General features: G+C 52.8%; 1 protein-coding gene across 4 annotated transcripts in view; it reads right to left on the bottom strand.

Moving 5' to 3' along the window:
• LOC147086575 (SHC-transforming protein 1-like) overlaps positions 1 to 17794 on the bottom strand; it is a 172731-nt gene that overhangs the window by 42721 nt on the left and 112216 nt on the right. For all 4 annotated transcript variants that reach the window (XM_085978714.1, XM_085978717.1, XM_085978715.1 and 1 more), the window contains 4 exons: positions 16660 to 16779; positions 14649 to 14702; positions 10505 to 10556; positions 10281 to 10407 (listed from right to left, as the gene is read on the bottom strand). In XM_085978714.1, the coding sequence (XP_085834840.1) occupies positions 10281 to 10407; positions 10505 to 10556; positions 14649 to 14702; positions 16660 to 16779 (353 nt within the window). The remainder of the gene's footprint in view (positions 1 to 10280; positions 10408 to 10504; positions 10557 to 14648; positions 14703 to 16659; positions 16780 to 17794) is intronic.

Genomic DNA, 17794 nt, shown 5'->3' with positions numbered 1-17794 from the left:
CCTCACAGCTTGTAGAAAATATCAGGGCATAAGGGAGAATTTTTACCCAAAATTCACTAAAATATGCCCGGAATTCAGAAATTTGAATGACGACCAAAAACTCCCACACCTACTAGGGGAAGAGAGAAATTGTGTAACACTAGCGGCACACTATGTTACAGCTTGCCATAAACAGAGGGACAACCACTAAATATAAGAAAAGAGTATATACAAATTATATGAATGTATATTTATACACTCAGGGATATATCTGTTTGTACACTGTATGGATAGATCTGTATTTTTGTGTTCAACCATGAATGAATGTTTTTCGATGCTTTGGCAACATAAGATGTACCTTGTCATGCCAATAAAGCGATTTGAATTGAATTGAATTGAAATTGAGTGAGAGCGAGACGAGAGCGCGAGACAAGAAAGAGCAAGAGAGAGAGCGAGACGAGAGTGGGGTCAGGAACAGGATCAGACTCGACAGTGATGCATGCACTGTCTACGCTCACATACGTTGAGCGGCTGGGTGGGTGCGGGATCGGAGGACAGCCAGCAACCATGGAGCTGTTCCCCAGCACGAGCCTGACCTCCAGGAGATGAGAGGAGAAGTAACTTTGGAAATAGCAGCAAAAACCCAAGACCCGGCCGGCCATGACCCGATGCACTGATTTTGCTGCTGTGTAATTTCAGTCAGACTCTTTCAGCCCCAGTTATCTGATACTTAACACTCGACACTAAATCTATTCATGTGATAGTCAACAGTACACCACAGACGTCTAACCGCATCTACGTAAGTCTAAATAGCTCAGCATGGTGTTAATTGAGCCTTAATCTGAACCACTGAATGAACGGACTGGGATACAAAGAACGACAAATTGGCTGCTTGTTTGCAGCCTTAGAAACGCGGAGCTCAAGTTGGACATTTCTTGGCATAGCCCACCGCCAGGATTTAACATGTTAGACATGGGTTGGTTTGACAGCAACCTTCAGTTGTTTTGTTTTTCTTTTTTAAAAATTCATTCTCGCGATGTGGGTGTCGCTGGCAAGGCCAGCATTTATTGCCCATCCCTAGTTGCCCCTTGAGAAGGTGGTGGTGAGCCGCCTTCTTGAACCGCTGCAGTCCGTGTGGTGAAGGTGCTCCCACAGTGCTGTTCGGGAGGGAGTTCCAGGATTTTGACCCAGCGACGATGAAGGAACGGCCGATATATTTCCAAGTCAGGATGGTATGTGTGACTCGGAGGGTGTGGTAAACCACTGTTATACCTGTCTGTGTCTGTATGTGTATTCCACTAGGTACAGGTCTGGACATGCCTCGGCTGACTCCTCCCACTATTCCAGGTATATAAGTGACTACCTCCCAGTCCCTTAGTATTCTGGACGGGTCGACCACTCGAGACTAGACCTTCATTCTTTAGTTAATAAAAGCCTGGTTGTTACTCGCTTAACCTCAGTCTTTTGAGTAATTGATGGTGCATCAATTTTATTAACTAAATTTTTATAATGGAGAAGATCCTCACACCAGCATGCCTGGACCTGGACAGTCGGGAAGCGGACACTTCCACCAAGTTTGCTCACTGGCTCACGTGCTTCGAGACATTCCTGACTGCCTCCACTGCGGTCGTAACGGATGCGAACAAACTGTCTGTCCTGATCTCCAAGGTGAACCACCGAGTGTACTCAGTCATCCGGGACGCGACCTCGTACACAGCCGCCCTCCAGCTCCTCAAGACCCAGTACACGCGCCCTGTGAACGAAGTTTACGCCAGGCACCTCCTGGGGAGTCGCAAGCAACAACCTGGGGAATCGACTGAGGAATACCTCCAAGCACTGTCCGTGCTTGGCCGGGCCTGTGGGTGTAAGGCGGTAACGTCCACTAAGTACACGGAGGAACTGATCCGGGATGCCTTCGTAGCGGGCCACAGGTCCAACTACACCCGACAGCGACTGCTGGAGCAGAGTGACCTCACCCTCGACAAAGCCTCCGAAATCGCACTAACGCTGGACGCAGCCCACCGGGGCATGGATGCCTACTCCTCTGCACCGTGGACGCCGCGGGGAACGACAACCTGGGACACGGTAGGACAGCCCCATAGCACCGTGCCACCCCAGCCACAGCCCAACAACGGCCCAACCATCGCAGCAGTGTCCCAAAGCCAGACAGCAGTATCCCAAGGCCAGAAATGCTACTTCTGTGGCCAGGCCAAACACCCCAGAGCGCGCTGCCCGGCGAAGAATGCGAAGAATGCGACCTGCTCGGGCTGCGGGAAAAAGGGACACTACGCCGCGCACCAGATTCAACCTCTCCACACTCAGAGTCCCACCCCCCCCCACTGTTTGCTAACCTCACCCCCGACTGTAAGCCCATCGCCACAAAGAGCAGGCGATACAGTGCCGGGGACAGGGTTTTCATCAAAACCGAAGTGGAGCGGCTCCTGAAGGAGGGGATTATTGAGGGCAGCTCCAGCCCCTGGCGAGCCCAGGTTGTGGCCGTTAAGACCGGCGAGAAACAACGCCTGGTCATCGACTACAGCCAAACAATAAACCGCTACACCCTGCTGGACGCCTACCCACTCCCCCGCATAGCTGACATGGTCAACCAGATCGCGCAGTACCGCGTCTTTTCGACCATTGACCTGAAATCAGCGTACCACCAGCTCCCCATCCGCCCCGAAGACCGCCAGTAATGGTCGATCAAAACGCGCTGCAGGCCACTTTCCCTTACCTAGACAATGTGACCATCTGCGGCCATGACTTGCAGGACCATGACGCAAACCTCGAGAAATTCCTCCGCACCGCCCAACTCCTGAACCTGACATATAACAAGGAGAAGTGCATATTCCGCACAGACCGCCTCGCCATCCTTGGCTGTGTTGTGGAACACGGGGTCATCGGTCCCGACCAGGACCGGATGCGTCCCCTTATGGAACTCCCACTGCCCCACAGCTCTGAAGAGGTGCCTAGGGTTTTTTTCCTACTACGCCCAGTGGGTCCCCTACTATGCAGACAAAGCCCGTCCGCTGGTCAAATCCACCTCTTTTCCCCTGATGGCAGAGGCCCGCTCGGCCTTCCACCGTATCAAGGAGGACATTGCCAAAGCCACCATGCACGCAGTGGACGAATCCATCCCCTTCCAGGTGGAAAGCGATGCGTCCGACTTCGCTCTGGCCGCCACCCTTAATCAGGCGGGGAGACCTGTGGCATTCTTCTCATGAACCCTCCAGGGCCCGGAGACCAGACACTCCGCGGTCGAGAAGGAGGCCCAGGCCATTGTGGAGGCTGTGCGTCATTGGAGGCACTACCTGGCCGGAAAACGATTTACCCTGCTCACTGACCAGCGTTCAGTTGCTTTTATGTTCAACAACAAGCAGAGGGGCAAAATCAAAAATGACAAGATCTTGAGGTGGAGAATCGAACTTTCCACCTACAATTACGAGATCTTGTACCGGCCTGGGAAGCTCAATGAACCCCCAGATGCCCTATCGCGTGGCACCTGTGCCAGCACGCAGATCGATAGGCTGAGGGCCCTCCACAATGACCTCTGCCACCCGGGGGTCACCAGGTTCTTCCACTTCATTAAGGCCCGCAACCTGCCTTACTCCATTGAGGAGGTCAGGACCATGACCAAGAACTGCCAAGTCTGCGCTGAGTGCAAACCGCACTTTTATAGACCAGACAGAGCCCACCTGGTAAAAGCCACTCGCCCTTTCGAACGCCTGAGCGTCGATTTTAAAGGGCCTCTCCCCTCCTCCGATCGCAATGTGTACTTCCTCAACATCATTGACGAGTACTCCCGTTTCCCGTTCGCTATCCCCTGCCCGGACATGACCAGTGCCACGGTCATTAAATGTCTGAACAGCCTCTTCACCCTGTTCGGTTTCCCCAGCTATATCCATAGCGACCGGGGCTCATCGTTTATGAGCGACGAACTCCGCCAGTACCTGCTCGCTAGGGGTATAGCCACAAGCAGGACCACCAGTTACAACCCCCGGGGGAACGGACAGGTGGAAAGAGAGAATGCAACAGTTTGGAAGGCCGCCCTACTAGCCTTAAAGTCTAGGGGCCTTCCGACCTCCCGCTGGCAGGAGGTGCTCCCCGATGCGCTCCACTCGATTCGGTCACTGCTCTGCACTGCCACCAATGCCACCCCTCACGAGAAAATGTTTGTCTTCCCAAGGAAGTCCACATCGGGGACTGTGGTAAACCACTGTTTGTATTCCACTGTGTACATGCCTGGACATGCCTCGGCTGACTCCTCCCACAAGTCCTAGTATAAAGGTGACTGCTCCCCAGCCCCTTTGTATTCTGGACCGGTCGACCACTCGAGGCAGACCTTCATTCTTTTGTTAATAAAAGCCTTTAGTTACTCTCTTAACTCTCAGTCTTTTATGAGTAATTGATAGCGCATCAATTTTATTAACAAAATTTTTATAATGGAGAAGATCCTCACACCAGCATGCCTGGACTTAGATCATCGGGAGGCGGACTCATCCACCAAGTTTACTCACTGGCTTAAGTGTTTCGAAAAATTCCTGACCGCCTCCGCAGCAATCAAATCGGACGAGGACAAACTGGATGTCCTGACCTCCAAAGTGAACCACCGAGTGTACTCGGTCATCCAAGACGCGACCTCGTACGCGGACGCTATCAAGCTCCTCAAGGACCAGTACACGCGCCCAGTGAACGAAGTGTACGCCAGGCACCTTCTGGGGAGTCGTAAACAACAACCTGGGGAATCGACCGTGGAATACCTTCAGGCACTGTCTGTGCTTGGCCGGGCCTGTGGTTGTAAGGATGTAAAGGCCGCCGTGTACACAGAGGAACTTATCCGGGACGCTTTTGTAGCGGGCCACAGATCCAATTACACCCGACAGCGACTGTTGGAGCAGAGTGACCTCGACCTCAACAAGGCCTCTGAACTCGCACTATCATTGGATGCAGCCTACCGGGGCATGGATGCCTACTCCTCTGCACCGTGGACGCCGCGGGGAATGACAGCCTGGGACACGGTAGGACCGCCTCATAGCGCCGTGCCACCCCAGCCACACCCCAACTACCGCAGCAGTGTCCCAAGGCCAGACAGCAGTGACCCAAGGCCAGAAATGCTACTTCTGTGGCCAGGCAAAACACCCCAGAGCGCGCTGCCCGGCGAAAAACGCGATCTGCTCGGGCTGCGGGAAGAAGGGACACTACGCTAACGTCTGCAGGGCCAAAGCCACCCCGAACCCCAGCAGCGCCACGTGTGGGCCATGCGGGCCACCATCTTGGGCCTCCCCGGCCATGTGCGAACCACCGGTACAGCAGCCATTTTGGACGCCTCCAGCCACATGGGGATCATGGACGCCGCCATCTTGGACGACAGCCGGAACGCAGCAGGCCCCCAACACCGCCTCATCTGATACCCGCAGCGACACACCGACCCCTACGCTGGCATCCGTTACACTGGACCAAGCGAGACCGCACCAGCTGGCCAGTTCCACAATGGACATTAAGGTAAATGGCCATGATACAACCTGCCTTTTTGACTCTGGGAGCACGGAGAGCTTCATCCACCCCGACACGGTGCGGCGTTGCTCTCTCCCAGTCCTGCCTGCGCACCAGCGGATTTCTATGGCCTCCGAGTCCCAGTCGGCGGACATCGGCGGCTACTGCGTAGTGACACTCGTAGTAGACGGGACCGTGTACGATCATTTTAAACTTCTGGTCCTGCCAGACCTCTGCACTGCCGTCCTGCTGGGGTTAGATTTTCAGTGCCACCTTAAAAGTGTTACGATGGCGTACGGTGGACCCCTACCCCCACTCACAGTCCGCAGCCAGCAGCTCCCAAATTGCCCGCCGCGCACCAGGTGCAACCTCTCCACACTCAGAGTCACCCCCCCACCACTGTTTGCTAACCTCACCCCCGACTGTAAGCCCATCGCCACAAAGAGCAGGCGATACAGTGCCGGGGACAGGGTTTTCATTAAAACCGAAGTGGAGCGGCTCCTGAAGGAAGGGATTATTGAGGGCAGCACCAGCCCCTGGCGAGCCCAGGTTGTGGTCGTTAAGACCAGCGAGAAGCAGCGCCTGGTCATCGACTACAGCCAGACAATAAATTGCTACACCCTGCTGGACGCCTACCCACTCCCCCGCATAGCTGATATGGTCAACCAGATCGCGCAGTACCGCGTCTTCTCGACCATTGACCTGAAATCAGCGTACCACCAGCTCCCTATCCGCCCTGAGGACCGCCAGTATACCGCCTTTGAGGCAAACGGCCGCCTCTATCACTTCCTTAGGGTTCCCTTTGGCGTCACCAACGGGGTCTCCGTCTTCCAAAGGGAGATGGACCGGATGGTAGATCAAAATGCGTTGCAGGCCACTTTCCCATATCTGGACAATGTGACCATCTGCGGCCGTGACTTGCAGGACCATGACGCAAACCTCGAAAAATTCCTCCGCACCGCCCAACTCCTAAACCTGACATATAACAAGGAGAAGTGCATATTCCGCACAAACCGCCTCGCCATCCTTGGCTGTGTTGTGGAACACGGAGTCATCGGCCCCGACCCCGACCGGATGCGTCCCCTTATGGAACTCCCACTGCCTCAAGGCCCTGAAGAGGTGCCTAGGGTTTTTCTCCTATTATGCCCAGTGGGTCCCCTACTATGCGGACAAGGCCCATCCGCTGATCAAGTCCACCTCTTTTCCCTTGACGGCAGAGGCCCGCTTAGCCTTCCACCGTATCAAGGAAGACATTGCCAAAGCCACTATGCACGCAGTGGACGAATCCATCCCCTTCCAGGTGGAAAGCGACGCGTCCGACTTTGCCCTGGCCGCTACCCTCAATCAGGCGGGGAGACCCGTGGCCTTCTTTTCACGAACCCTCCAAGGCCCGGAGACCAGACACTCCGCTGTTGAGAAGGAGGCCCAGGCGATTGTGGAGGCTGTGCGTCATTGGAGGCACTACCTGGCCGGAAAACGATTTACCCTGCTCACTGACCAACGTTCAGTTGCTTTCATGTTTAACAACAAGCAGAGGGGCAAAATCAAAAATGACAAGATCTTGAGGTGGAGAATCGAACTTTCCACCTACAATTACGAGATCTTGTACCGGCCCGGGAAGCTCAATGAACCCCTGGATGTGCTATCGCGTGGCACCTGCGCCAGCGCGCAGATCGATAGACTGCGGGCCCTCCACAATGACCTCTGCCACCCGGGGGTCACCAGGTTCTTCCACTTCATTAAGGCCCGCAACCTGCCTTACTCTATTGAGGAGGTCAGGACCATGACCAGGAACTGCCAAGTCTGCGCTGAGTGCAAACCGCACTTTTATAGACCAGACAGGGCCCACCTGATAAAAGCCACTCGCCCCTTCGAGCGCCTGAGCGTTGATTTTAAAGGGCCTCTCCCCTCCTCCGACCGCAATGTGTACTTCCTCAATATTATTGATGAGTACTCCCGTTTCCCGTTCGCCATCCCCTGCCCGGACATGACCAGTGCCACGGTCATTAAATGTCTGAACGACCTCTTCACCCTGTTCGGTTTCCCCAGCTATATCCATAGCGACCGGGGCTCATCGTTTATGAGTGACGAACTCCGTCAGTACCTGCTAACTAGGGGTATTGCCACAAGCAGGACCACCAGTTACAACCCCCGGGGGAACGGACAGGTGGAAAGAGAAAATGCGACAGTTTGGAAGGCCGTCCTGCTAGCCTTAAAGTCTAGGGGCCTTCCCACCTCCCGCTGGCAGGATGTGCTCCCCGATGCGCTCCACTCTATTCGGTCACTGCTCTGCACTGCCACTAACGCCACCCCTCATGAGAAAATGTTTGTCTTCCCAAGGAAGTCCACATCGGGGACATCGCTACCGCCATGGCTGACGTCCCCAGGGCCGGTCCTACTGAGAAGGCACGTGAGGACCCATAAAACGGGCCCCCTGGTCGAGAGGGTCGACCTCCTCCACGCCAACCCCCAGTATGCTTACATTGCATACCCGGACGGGCGGGAGGACACAGTCTCCATAAGAGACCTTGCACCCTCGGGGGCCGCAGTAACCCACTACTCACTACCACCCCCCCCCATGATCCGATATCCAGCCCCGGCAGATGGCAGGCCTGGGCCCAGCGACCCGCTCGACATCTACGAGGACGACACGCCTGTGCCACAGCCTACGCGGGACTCGACGCCGGAAGCTCCACTACCCCTGCCGTCGCCACGCCGATCACAGCGGCAGACAAGACCTCCGGAGAGACTCCAATACACTAACTTTTAATACACTTCACCCCGCCGGACTCAATTTTAAACAAGGGGTGAATGTGGTAAACCACTGTTTGTATTACACTGTGTACATGCCTGGACATGCCTCGGCTGACTCCTCCCACAAGTCCTAGTATAAAGGTGACTGCTCCCCAGCCCCTTTGTATTCTGGACCGGTCGACCACTCGAGGCAGACCTTCATTCTTTTGTTAATAAAAGCCTTTAGTTACTCTCTTAACTCTCAGTCTTTTATGAGTAATTGATAGCGCATCAGGGACAGCGTTACCGCCATGGCTGACGTCCCCAGGGCCGGTACTACTGAGAAGACACGTGAGGACCAATAAAACGGACCCCCTGGTCGAGAGGGTCGACCTCCTCCACGCCAACCCCCAGTACGCTTACATTGGGTACCCGGACGGGCGGGAGGACACAGTCTCCATACGAGACCTCGCACCCTCGGGGACCGCTGTGACCCACTACCCATTACCACCCCCCCCCACGACACCCTCGGGGACCGCTGTAACCCACTACCCATTACCACCTCCCCCCACGACCCGATATCCAACCCCAGCAGCCGGCTCGCCTTGGACTGTCACCCACGAGGACTACACTCCAGTGCCCCAGCCTACACGGGACGCGACGCCGGAAGCTCCACCACCCCTGCCGTTGCCACGTCGATCACAGCGGCAGACAAGACCTCCGGAGAGGCTCCAATACACAAACTTTTAAATACACTTCACCCCGCCGGACTCATTTTTAAACAAGGGGTGAATGTGGTAAACCACTGTTATACCTGTCTGTATGTGTATGTGTATTCCACTAGGTACAGGTCTGGACATGCCTCGGCTGACTCCTCCCACTATTCCAGGTATATAAGTGACTACCTCCCAGTCCCTTAGTATTCTGGACGGGTCGACCACTCGAGACTAGACCTTCATTCTTTAGTTAATAAAAGCCTGGTTGTTACTCGCTTAACCTCAGTCTTTTGAGTAATTGATGGCGCATCAGAGGGGAACTTGGAGGTGGCAGTGTTACCATGCGCCTGCTGCCCTTGTCCTTCTAGGTGGAAGAGGTCGCGGGTTTGGGAGGTGCTGCCGAAGAAGCTTTGGCGAGTTGCTGCAGTGCATCTTGTAGATAGTACACACTGCAGCCACGGTGCGTCGGTGGTGGAGGGAGTGGATTATTTTTCCCCCCTGTACGGGCCCATTGCAGCTGAGCAGGGTGAAGAGCGGAGCTAATTGTTCTGGCCTGCGAAGGTGACCCTCCGGTCGAGATAGGACAAAGTGTCACAGATCATTGGGCGCACGAGCCTTGAGCGAGAGGCCGGGTGTTGCCAGGCAACCACGCCACAATGGAGACCAAGATGGCGACTGGTTGGAGATTGATTGTGTTGGTCCATTTTGTTTTAAAAAGTGACTACAGAGTCAAATAGCCCATGAGCACGATTTACATAGAAGGTACAGCAGAGAAACAGGCCATTGGGCCCATCTGCTCCGTGCCGGTGTTTATGCTCCACAGCAGCCTCCTCCCGCCCCTCTTCATCTCACCCCATCACCATATCCTTCGATTCCTTTCTCCCTCGTGTTTATCCAGCTTCCATGCATGAATGCGTCCATCGCTTCAACCACTCCCTGTGGTAGCAATTTCCACATTCTCACCACTCTGTGGGTAAAGAAGTGTCTCCTAGATCTCCTCCAAGTCCGTCCTCTCGCGCATCCCCCGATTTCCATCGCTCCACCATTGGCGGCTGTGCCTTCAGCCGCCTGGGCCCCAAGCTCTGGAATTCCCTCCCTAAACCTCTCCGCCTCTCTCTCCTCCTTTAAGACGCTCCTTAAAACCGACCTCTTTGACCCAGCTTTTGGTCACCTGTCCTAATATCTCCTTATGTGGCTCGGTGTCAAATTTTGTCTGATAATCGCTCCTGTGAAGGGCCCTGGGACGTTTTACTACGTTAAAGGCGCGGTATAAAGGCACATTGTTATTGGTACACTTTACTGAAACAGCACTATATAGAAAGGCGACCACTCGATGGGGAACACGGTGGTCTGTTGTGTTACCTGTCGTGTGGGGTCACGAGCTTGGGCGGGTTCTTCAGGTACTGCTTGAAGCGCAGCTCAAAGGCCTGCCCGATGGTGCTGATCACGTCCTGGGCCAATCCGTCAGGGCATTCCAATATATGGCACGCTGGGGAGGACAGCAAGGGAAACAGAGGGTCAACTGGGAAAACAACCGACGGCAGTGACAATTCGACAGCAAGGTTGTAAGAAACGTACGGACTCACCTCTTTGATTGACGGGGTCTTTGGCGACATAGGCAACGTACTCTGCAGTATCCTACAAAGGGGACGAGTAAACCACAGTTATCCAACGCCATTTTCTGGCCAGAGGAAGGATCATTTCTGATACGCACAGTAGTGTTAAAGCCAAGTACAGGAAACTTTGGTTTATCCGGAGGTTAACTGTCCGGAATGCTCGAGCCACCGGCAAAAATCAGGAGCCGTTTCGTTAGGGTTTTTTTTTTCTTTTCGTTGCTTTTTTTTCACCAGTCAGGCTCTGCAAGGTCTCGCTGAAGCTGTTGCTAAGCTACAGAGACGCTTGCAAGGTACGGCCGACTGTTTAGAAGCTGTTAGGGTTTGTTGCCAGATACGGAGCTCAAAATCTCCGTATGTTTCAACATTAGCGCTGGTTTGTCCGGCAGTTTTGATGGGACGGCAACAGCTCGGTCCCGTCGGTGCCGGATATCACAAAGGTTCCTGTAATTCCGACATGATTTACATCGAAGTGTTACCCAGTAATGTATACACGCGTATAAAACTGTGCGAGTGCAGGCGATTTGTTAATCGAACCCAAATGTTGCACTGTTATTAATACAAAACAATCTTCATATTAAAAAAGAGAAAGCCAGTCACTTCATGCTGGGTGCTTCTGACCTGGAGCCTGAAACAGAAATATTTTACAATTCCCTCATAGGAACAGGAGGCCATTCAGCCCCTCGAGCCTGCTCTGTCATTCAATGAGATCATGGCTGGTCTGTGACCTAACTCCATATAACCTTGCCTTTGGCCCACATCCCTTAATACCTTTGGTTAACAGAAAGCTATCAATCTCCGATTTAAAATTAATTGATCTAGCATCAGTTGCTGTTTGCAGAAGAGAGTTCCAAACTTCTACCACCCTTTGTGTGTAGAAGTGTTTCCTAACTTCACTCCTGAAAGGTCTGGCTCTAATTTGTAGACTCTGCCCCCTAGTCCTAGACTCCCCAACCAGCGGAAATAGTTTCTCTCTCTCTACCCTATCTGTTCCCCTTAATATCTTGAAAACTTCGATCAGATCACCCCTTAACCTTCTAAATTCCAGGGAATACAACCCTAGTTTGTGTAATCTCTCCTCGTAACTTAACCCTTGGAGTCCGGGTATCATTCTGGTAAACCTGCGCTGCCCTCCCTCCAGGGCCAATCTATCCTTCCTAAGGTGTGGGGCCCAGAACTGCTCCCAGTGCTCCAGGTGTGGTCTAACCAGGGCTTTGTACAGCTGCAGCATAACTTCTACCCCCTTGTATTCCAGTCCTCTCGATATAAAGGCCAGCGTTCCGTTAGCCTTTCTGATTATTTTCTGTACCTGTTCATGACATTTTAATGATCTGTGTACCTGGACCCCTAAGTCTCTTTGGACCGCCACTGTTTCTAGCTTTTCACCATTTAGAAAGTACCCTGTTCGATCCTTTTTTTAGGTCTATAGTGGATGACCTCACATTTGCCTACATTGAAATCCATTTGCCACAGTTCTGCCCATCAAACTGATTGAGCCGAGGCTCTGTTTACATAAAAAAAAATTGGACTTTAAACCTTCAAGAACAGACAAACTTACATTTATACAGCGCCTTTCACTACTTCAGGACGTCCCGAAGCGCTCTGCAGTCAATGGGAAACACTGCAGCCAATCTGCGCGCGGCATGGCCCCGCACGCAGCGACGAGACAAATGGACCAGATAATCTGTATTTTTTTGTGGTCTCGGCACGGATGCCAGCTTAGACGACGTGCCCAAGTGTCTGCAATTGTGTTTGAACCCAAAACCATCCGAGTGAGAGTTGGAAGCGCTACCACTGAGCCAAGGGCGATACCTTCGAGGGACACAGTTGCACCTTAGCAGCAGAATAATACATCGCACGGTATAAAATTGCCGTCCTTCTAAGGCATCGTTTGGTTCATCAGTCAAAAGCTTCCAATGTATTACTGCATTGATGTACGTTCGCAGAGCTTCTACGATTTATCTCTCAACCAACATCGCTAAAACAGAAGATCATCTGGTCACTGTCACATTGCTGCTTGTGGAATCTTGCTCTGCGCAAATTGGCTGCCGCCTTTCCCAACATTGCAACAGTGACCACACTTCAAAAAAGTACTTCATTGGCTGTGAAGCGCTTTGGGACGTCCTGTGGTCGTGAAAGGCGCGGGAGAAACACAAGTCTTTCTTTCTTTAGATAATACAAAGTTTACAATTTACCATTCCCGAGACCAGGAATACACGAGAGCGCGATTGTAGTTGCCCGACATTAGCGCTGGCTGGGATTGGCCGACAGCACAGACTGGGGTCTGAGCCGAGGACCCTTCTGTTCGGTATGGCTCAGTTCCACACAGTGCCCCCACAAACAACACATTTTATTCAACAGAGCCTTAAACGCGCTCTCTTTTCAACTTGCATAGAATGTATAGCACAGAAACAGGCCACTCGGCCCCACCGCTCCGTGCCGGTGTTTATGCTCCACACCAGCCTCCTCCCGCCCCTCTTCATCTCACCCCATCAGCATATTTCTTTTTTCGTTTTATGGGATGTGGGCATCGCTGGCAAGACCGGCATTTATTGTCCATCCCTAATTGGCCCTTGAGAAGGTGGTGGTGAGCCGCCTTCTTGAACCGCTGCAGTCCGTGTGGTGAAGGTGCTCCCACAGCGCTGTTAGGGAGGGAGTTCCAGGATTTTGACCCAGCGACGATGAAGGAACGGCCCGATATATTTCCAAGTCGGGATGGTGTGTGTGACTCGGAGGGGAACTTGGAGGTGGTGGTGTTCCCATGCGCCTGCTGCCCTTGTCCTTCTAGGTGGAAGAGGTCGCGGGTTTGGGAGGTGCTGCCGAAGAAGCCTTGGCGAGTTGCTGCAGTGCATCTTGTAGATGGTACACACTGCAGACACGGTGCGCCGGTGGTGGAGGGAGTGAATGTTTGAGGTGGTGGATGGGGTGCCGATCAAGCGGGCTGCTTTGTCCTGGATGGTGTCGAGCTTCTTGAGTGTTGTTGGAGCTGCACTCATCCAGGCAAGTGGAGAGTATTCCATCACACTCCTTACCTAAGAAAGGATATACTTGCCATAGAGGGAGTGCAGCGAAGGTTCACCAGACTGATTCCTGGGATGGCAGGACTGTCGTATGAGGAGAGATTGGGTCGACTAGGCCTGTATTCACTGGAGTTTAGAAGAATGAGAGGGGATCTCATTGAAACGTATAAAATTCTGACAGGGCTAGACAGACTGGATGCAGGGAGGAAGTTTCCCTTGGCTGGGGGGGGGGGGGTCTAGAATGAGGGGTCACAGTCTCAGGATACGGGGTAGAACATTTAGGACTGAGATGAGGAGAAATTTCTTCACTCCGAGGGTGGCGAACCTGTGGAATTCTCTACCGCAGAAGGCTGTGGAGGCCAAGTCACTGAATATATTTCAGAAGGAGATAGATAGATTTCTAGACACAAAAGGCATCAAGGGGTATGGGGAGAGAGTGGGAACATGGTACAGGAAACTCTCTCTTAACCGGCGCCTAAATAACCGGAAACCTCTGTTAACCGGCAAAATTCAGGAGTAGGTTCAGGTAAGTTTTACTTCATATTAGTGGCCGTTCCTGGATCTGTGGCTGTGTAACCGGGGGTTTCTGCACTTGTTGCTAAGCGACAGGGACGCTTGGTCTGTGGCCGGGGCTCCTGCAGCTGTTGCTAAGCAACAGGGAAGCCTGGATTTGTTGCTGTGTACGGGGCTCTCGTACCTTTTAAACTATACCTCTCTGTAATCCGGACTTTTTGATAAACCGGAACCACTCTGGTCCCGTTGGTGCCGGATAATAAAGAGTTTCCTGTATTGAGATACAGGATCAGCCATGATCATATTGAATGGCGGAGCAGGCTCGAAGGGCCGACTCCTGCTCCTATTTTTCTATGTTTCCATTCCCTTCTCCCTCATGTGTTTATCCAGCCTCTCCTCAAACGCATCCGTGCGATTCGCCTCGACCACGCCCTGTGGTAGCGAGTTCCACATTCTAAGTGCTCTCGGCCGATTCGTCGCTACGAGGGGTGAATAGCGCCGAGCGGCGGAGACCGATACAAACTGCAGGGCCGTGAACCTGCGCACCGCGTGGGGGCAAATGATCAGCGCGGTAGAATACTTACCGGATCCCCTCCGGAGGCAAAGGATATGGACTGCATGTGGTGATTGGCAATTATCTGCAAAAAAAAACAATGACATTCATTCCTTTGTCATTGAAAAGAGAAAAGCAACTGTTGGAAACTGGTGCACAGGCTGGAGGAGGACAGCTTGCCAAGTCTCGCCATGAGTTTACCTGGCTGCCATTTTTCTGAACACTGAGCCCATCCATATGATTGGCAATCAGTAACTAGTGGTGTTCCGCAGGGGTCAGTACTGGAACCCCAACTCTTTACAATCTATATTAACGATTTGGAGGAAGGGACCGAGTGCAACATATCCAAGTTTGCCGATGATACAAAGATGGGAGGGAAAGCAGTGAGTGAGGAGGACATAAATAACCTGCAAAAGGACATAGACAGGCGAAGTGAGTGGGCAGAGATTTGGCAGATGGAATATAATGTTGGAAAGTGTGAGGTTATGCACTTTGGCAGAAAAAATCAAAGAGCAAGTTATTATCTAAATGGAAAGAAACTGCAAAGTGCTACAGTACAAAGGGATCTGGGGGTCCTGGTGCATGAAACACAGAAGGTTAGTATGCAGGTACAGCAGGTGATCAGGAAGGCCAATGGAATCTTGGCTTTTATTGCAAGGGGGATGGAGTATAAAAGCAGGGAAGTCTTGCTGCAGTTATACAGGGTATTGGTGAGGCCACACCTGGAATACTGCGTGCGGTTTTGGTTTCCATATTTAAGAAAAGATATACTTGCTCTCGAGGCGGTTCAGAGAAGGTTCACTCGGTTGATTCCGGAGATGAGGGGGTTGACGTATGAGGAAAGGTTGAGTAGGTTGGGCCTCTACTCATTGGAAATCAGAAGAATGAGAGGCGATCTTATCGAAACATATAAGATTGTGAGGGGGCTTGATCGGGTGGATGCGGGGAGGATGTTTCCACTGATGGGTGAGACTAGAACTAGGGGGCATAATCTTAGAATAAGGGGCTGCCGTTTCAAAACTGAGACGAGGAGAAACTTCTTCACTCAGAGGGTAGTAAATCTATGGAATTTGCTACCTCAGAGAGCTGTGGAAGCTGCGACATTAAATAAATTTAAAACGGAGATAGACAGTTTCCTAGCTGATAAGGGAATTAGGGGTTACGGGGAGAGGGCAGGGAAGTGGACGTGAGTCTAGGTTGGGATCAGCCACGATCCTATTGAATGGCGGAGCAGGCCCGAGGGGCCGTATGGCCTACTCCTGCTCCTACTTCTTATGTTCTTATATGGGTCAATGATGTGCCCAGCCATATAGGTCAATAGAAGGGGGCTGGAGTATAAGAGTAAAGACGTCTTACTGCAACTATACAGGGCCCTGGTGAGACCACACCTGGAGTATTGTGGACAGCTTTGGTCTCCTTACCTAAGGAAGGATATACTTGCCATAGAGGGAGTGCAACGAAGGTTCACCAGACTGGTTCCTGGGATGGGGGGATTGTCCTATGAGGTGAGATTGAGTAGACTAGGCCTATATTCTCTAGAGTTTAGAAGAATGAGAGGTGATCTCATTGAAATGTATAAAATTCTTACAGGGATTGACAGGGTAGATGCTGAGAGGCTGTTTCCCCCTGGCTGGAGAGTCTAGAACCAGGGGTCACAGTCTCAGGATAAGGGGTCGGCCATTGAGGACTGAGATGAGGAGGAATTTCTTCACTCAGAGGGCGGTGAATCTTTGGAATTCTCTGCCCCAGAGGGCTGTGGAGGCTCAGTCGTTGAGTATATTCAAGGCTGAGATCGAGAGATTTTTGGACTCTCGGGGAATCGAGGGATATGGGGATCGGGCGGGAAAGTGGAGTTGAGGTCGATGATCAGCCGTGATCTTATTGAATGGCGGAGCAGGCTCGAGGGGCCGAATGGCCGACTCCTGCTCCTAATTTTTACGTCCATACCGTACTGTTGCGGACGGCGTTGCTGCCGGCACTGTACTCGCCCCCACCCACCCCCCCGTGTGTTGTCTACGTCTGGTTCGGAGAGTCACATTTACCTGTTTGCAGTCCGTCGCCATGAGGTTGAGGCTGCTGGTGGAGATGGTGAGGGTGATGGGCATTCCAGCGAACTGCAAGTTGCTTTTCCCCAAGATGGTGTTGAGGGATCGGCTGCAGGGCTGCCAGAACACAACGCACAAACGGTCAACTCAAAGGTCATGCACGGCCCATAATCCTTAAAGGTCAATGTCTATCTGCCAAAGAAATTGTCTTTCAAACCAAGGAGGTTACCCTCTTATGGAGGGAATGTGACGTAAGAAAACTACGAGGCACTCGGTCTAAGCGTTAAACAAAGCTTTAATCAACTGTTTTACAACATGGCGGTCTAGTTGTGTCCTTCATTAGTTCCTGTTAAAGAATGTCCTGCGCAAGCTGGGCCCGTGCCCGAGTATTTATACTCTCCCTGGACAGCGCCACCCGCAGGCCGCTCAGTATTATTTCATAAGTCTTTCTTTCATGAATGACTGATTTATGTCAGAGTGCACTCTCCTTTTTCCTCCTCACCCATCCAAGCGCCACCCTTCCTGAAGGCGCTGACTCTTGCTGTACGGTTCCAAGGGTGCACCTCCCCAAACTGCACTTCTCCTACATCAGCCTAGACAGGACGTGTCAGCAAGAGACTGGACCACATGTGGCCGTTGCTTGCTCTCGGGCCTCTACTAATGCTACTTAATGTCAGCTGTGGCTCAGTGGGTGGCACTCTCCCCTCTGAGTCAGAAGGTTGCGGGTTCAAGGCCCGCTCCAGAGACTTGAGCACATAAAGCTAGGCCTGACACTACAGTGCAGTACTGAGGGAGCGCCGCACTGTCAGAGGGGCGGTACTGAGGGAGCGCCGCACTGTCAGAGGGGCGGTACTGAGGGAGCGCCGCACTGTCGGAGGGGCAGTACTGAGGGAGCGCCGCACTGTCAGAGGGGCAGTACTGAGGGTGCACCGCACTGTCGGAGGGGCAGTACTGAGGGAGCGCCGCACTGTCAGAGGGGCGGTACTGAGGGAGCGCCGCACTGTCGGAGGGGCAGTACTGAGGGAGCGCCGCACTGTCAGAGGGGCAGTACTGAGGGTGCACCGCACTGTCGGAGGGGCGGTACTGAGGGTGCGCCGCACTGTCGGAGGGGCGGTACTGAGGGAGCGCCGCA

Source organism: Somniosus microcephalus, unplaced genomic scaffold, assembly GCF_052327205.1.
Source record: "Somniosus microcephalus isolate GS21.2 unplaced genomic scaffold, FLI_Smic_1.0 unresolved_chr7, whole genome shotgun sequence".
NCBI lineage: Eukaryota > Metazoa > Chordata > Chondrichthyes > Squaliformes > Somniosidae > Somniosus > Somniosus microcephalus.
The sequence above is the reverse complement of the archived record's forward strand: the minus strand, read 5'-3'. Positions and strand labels throughout refer to the sequence as shown.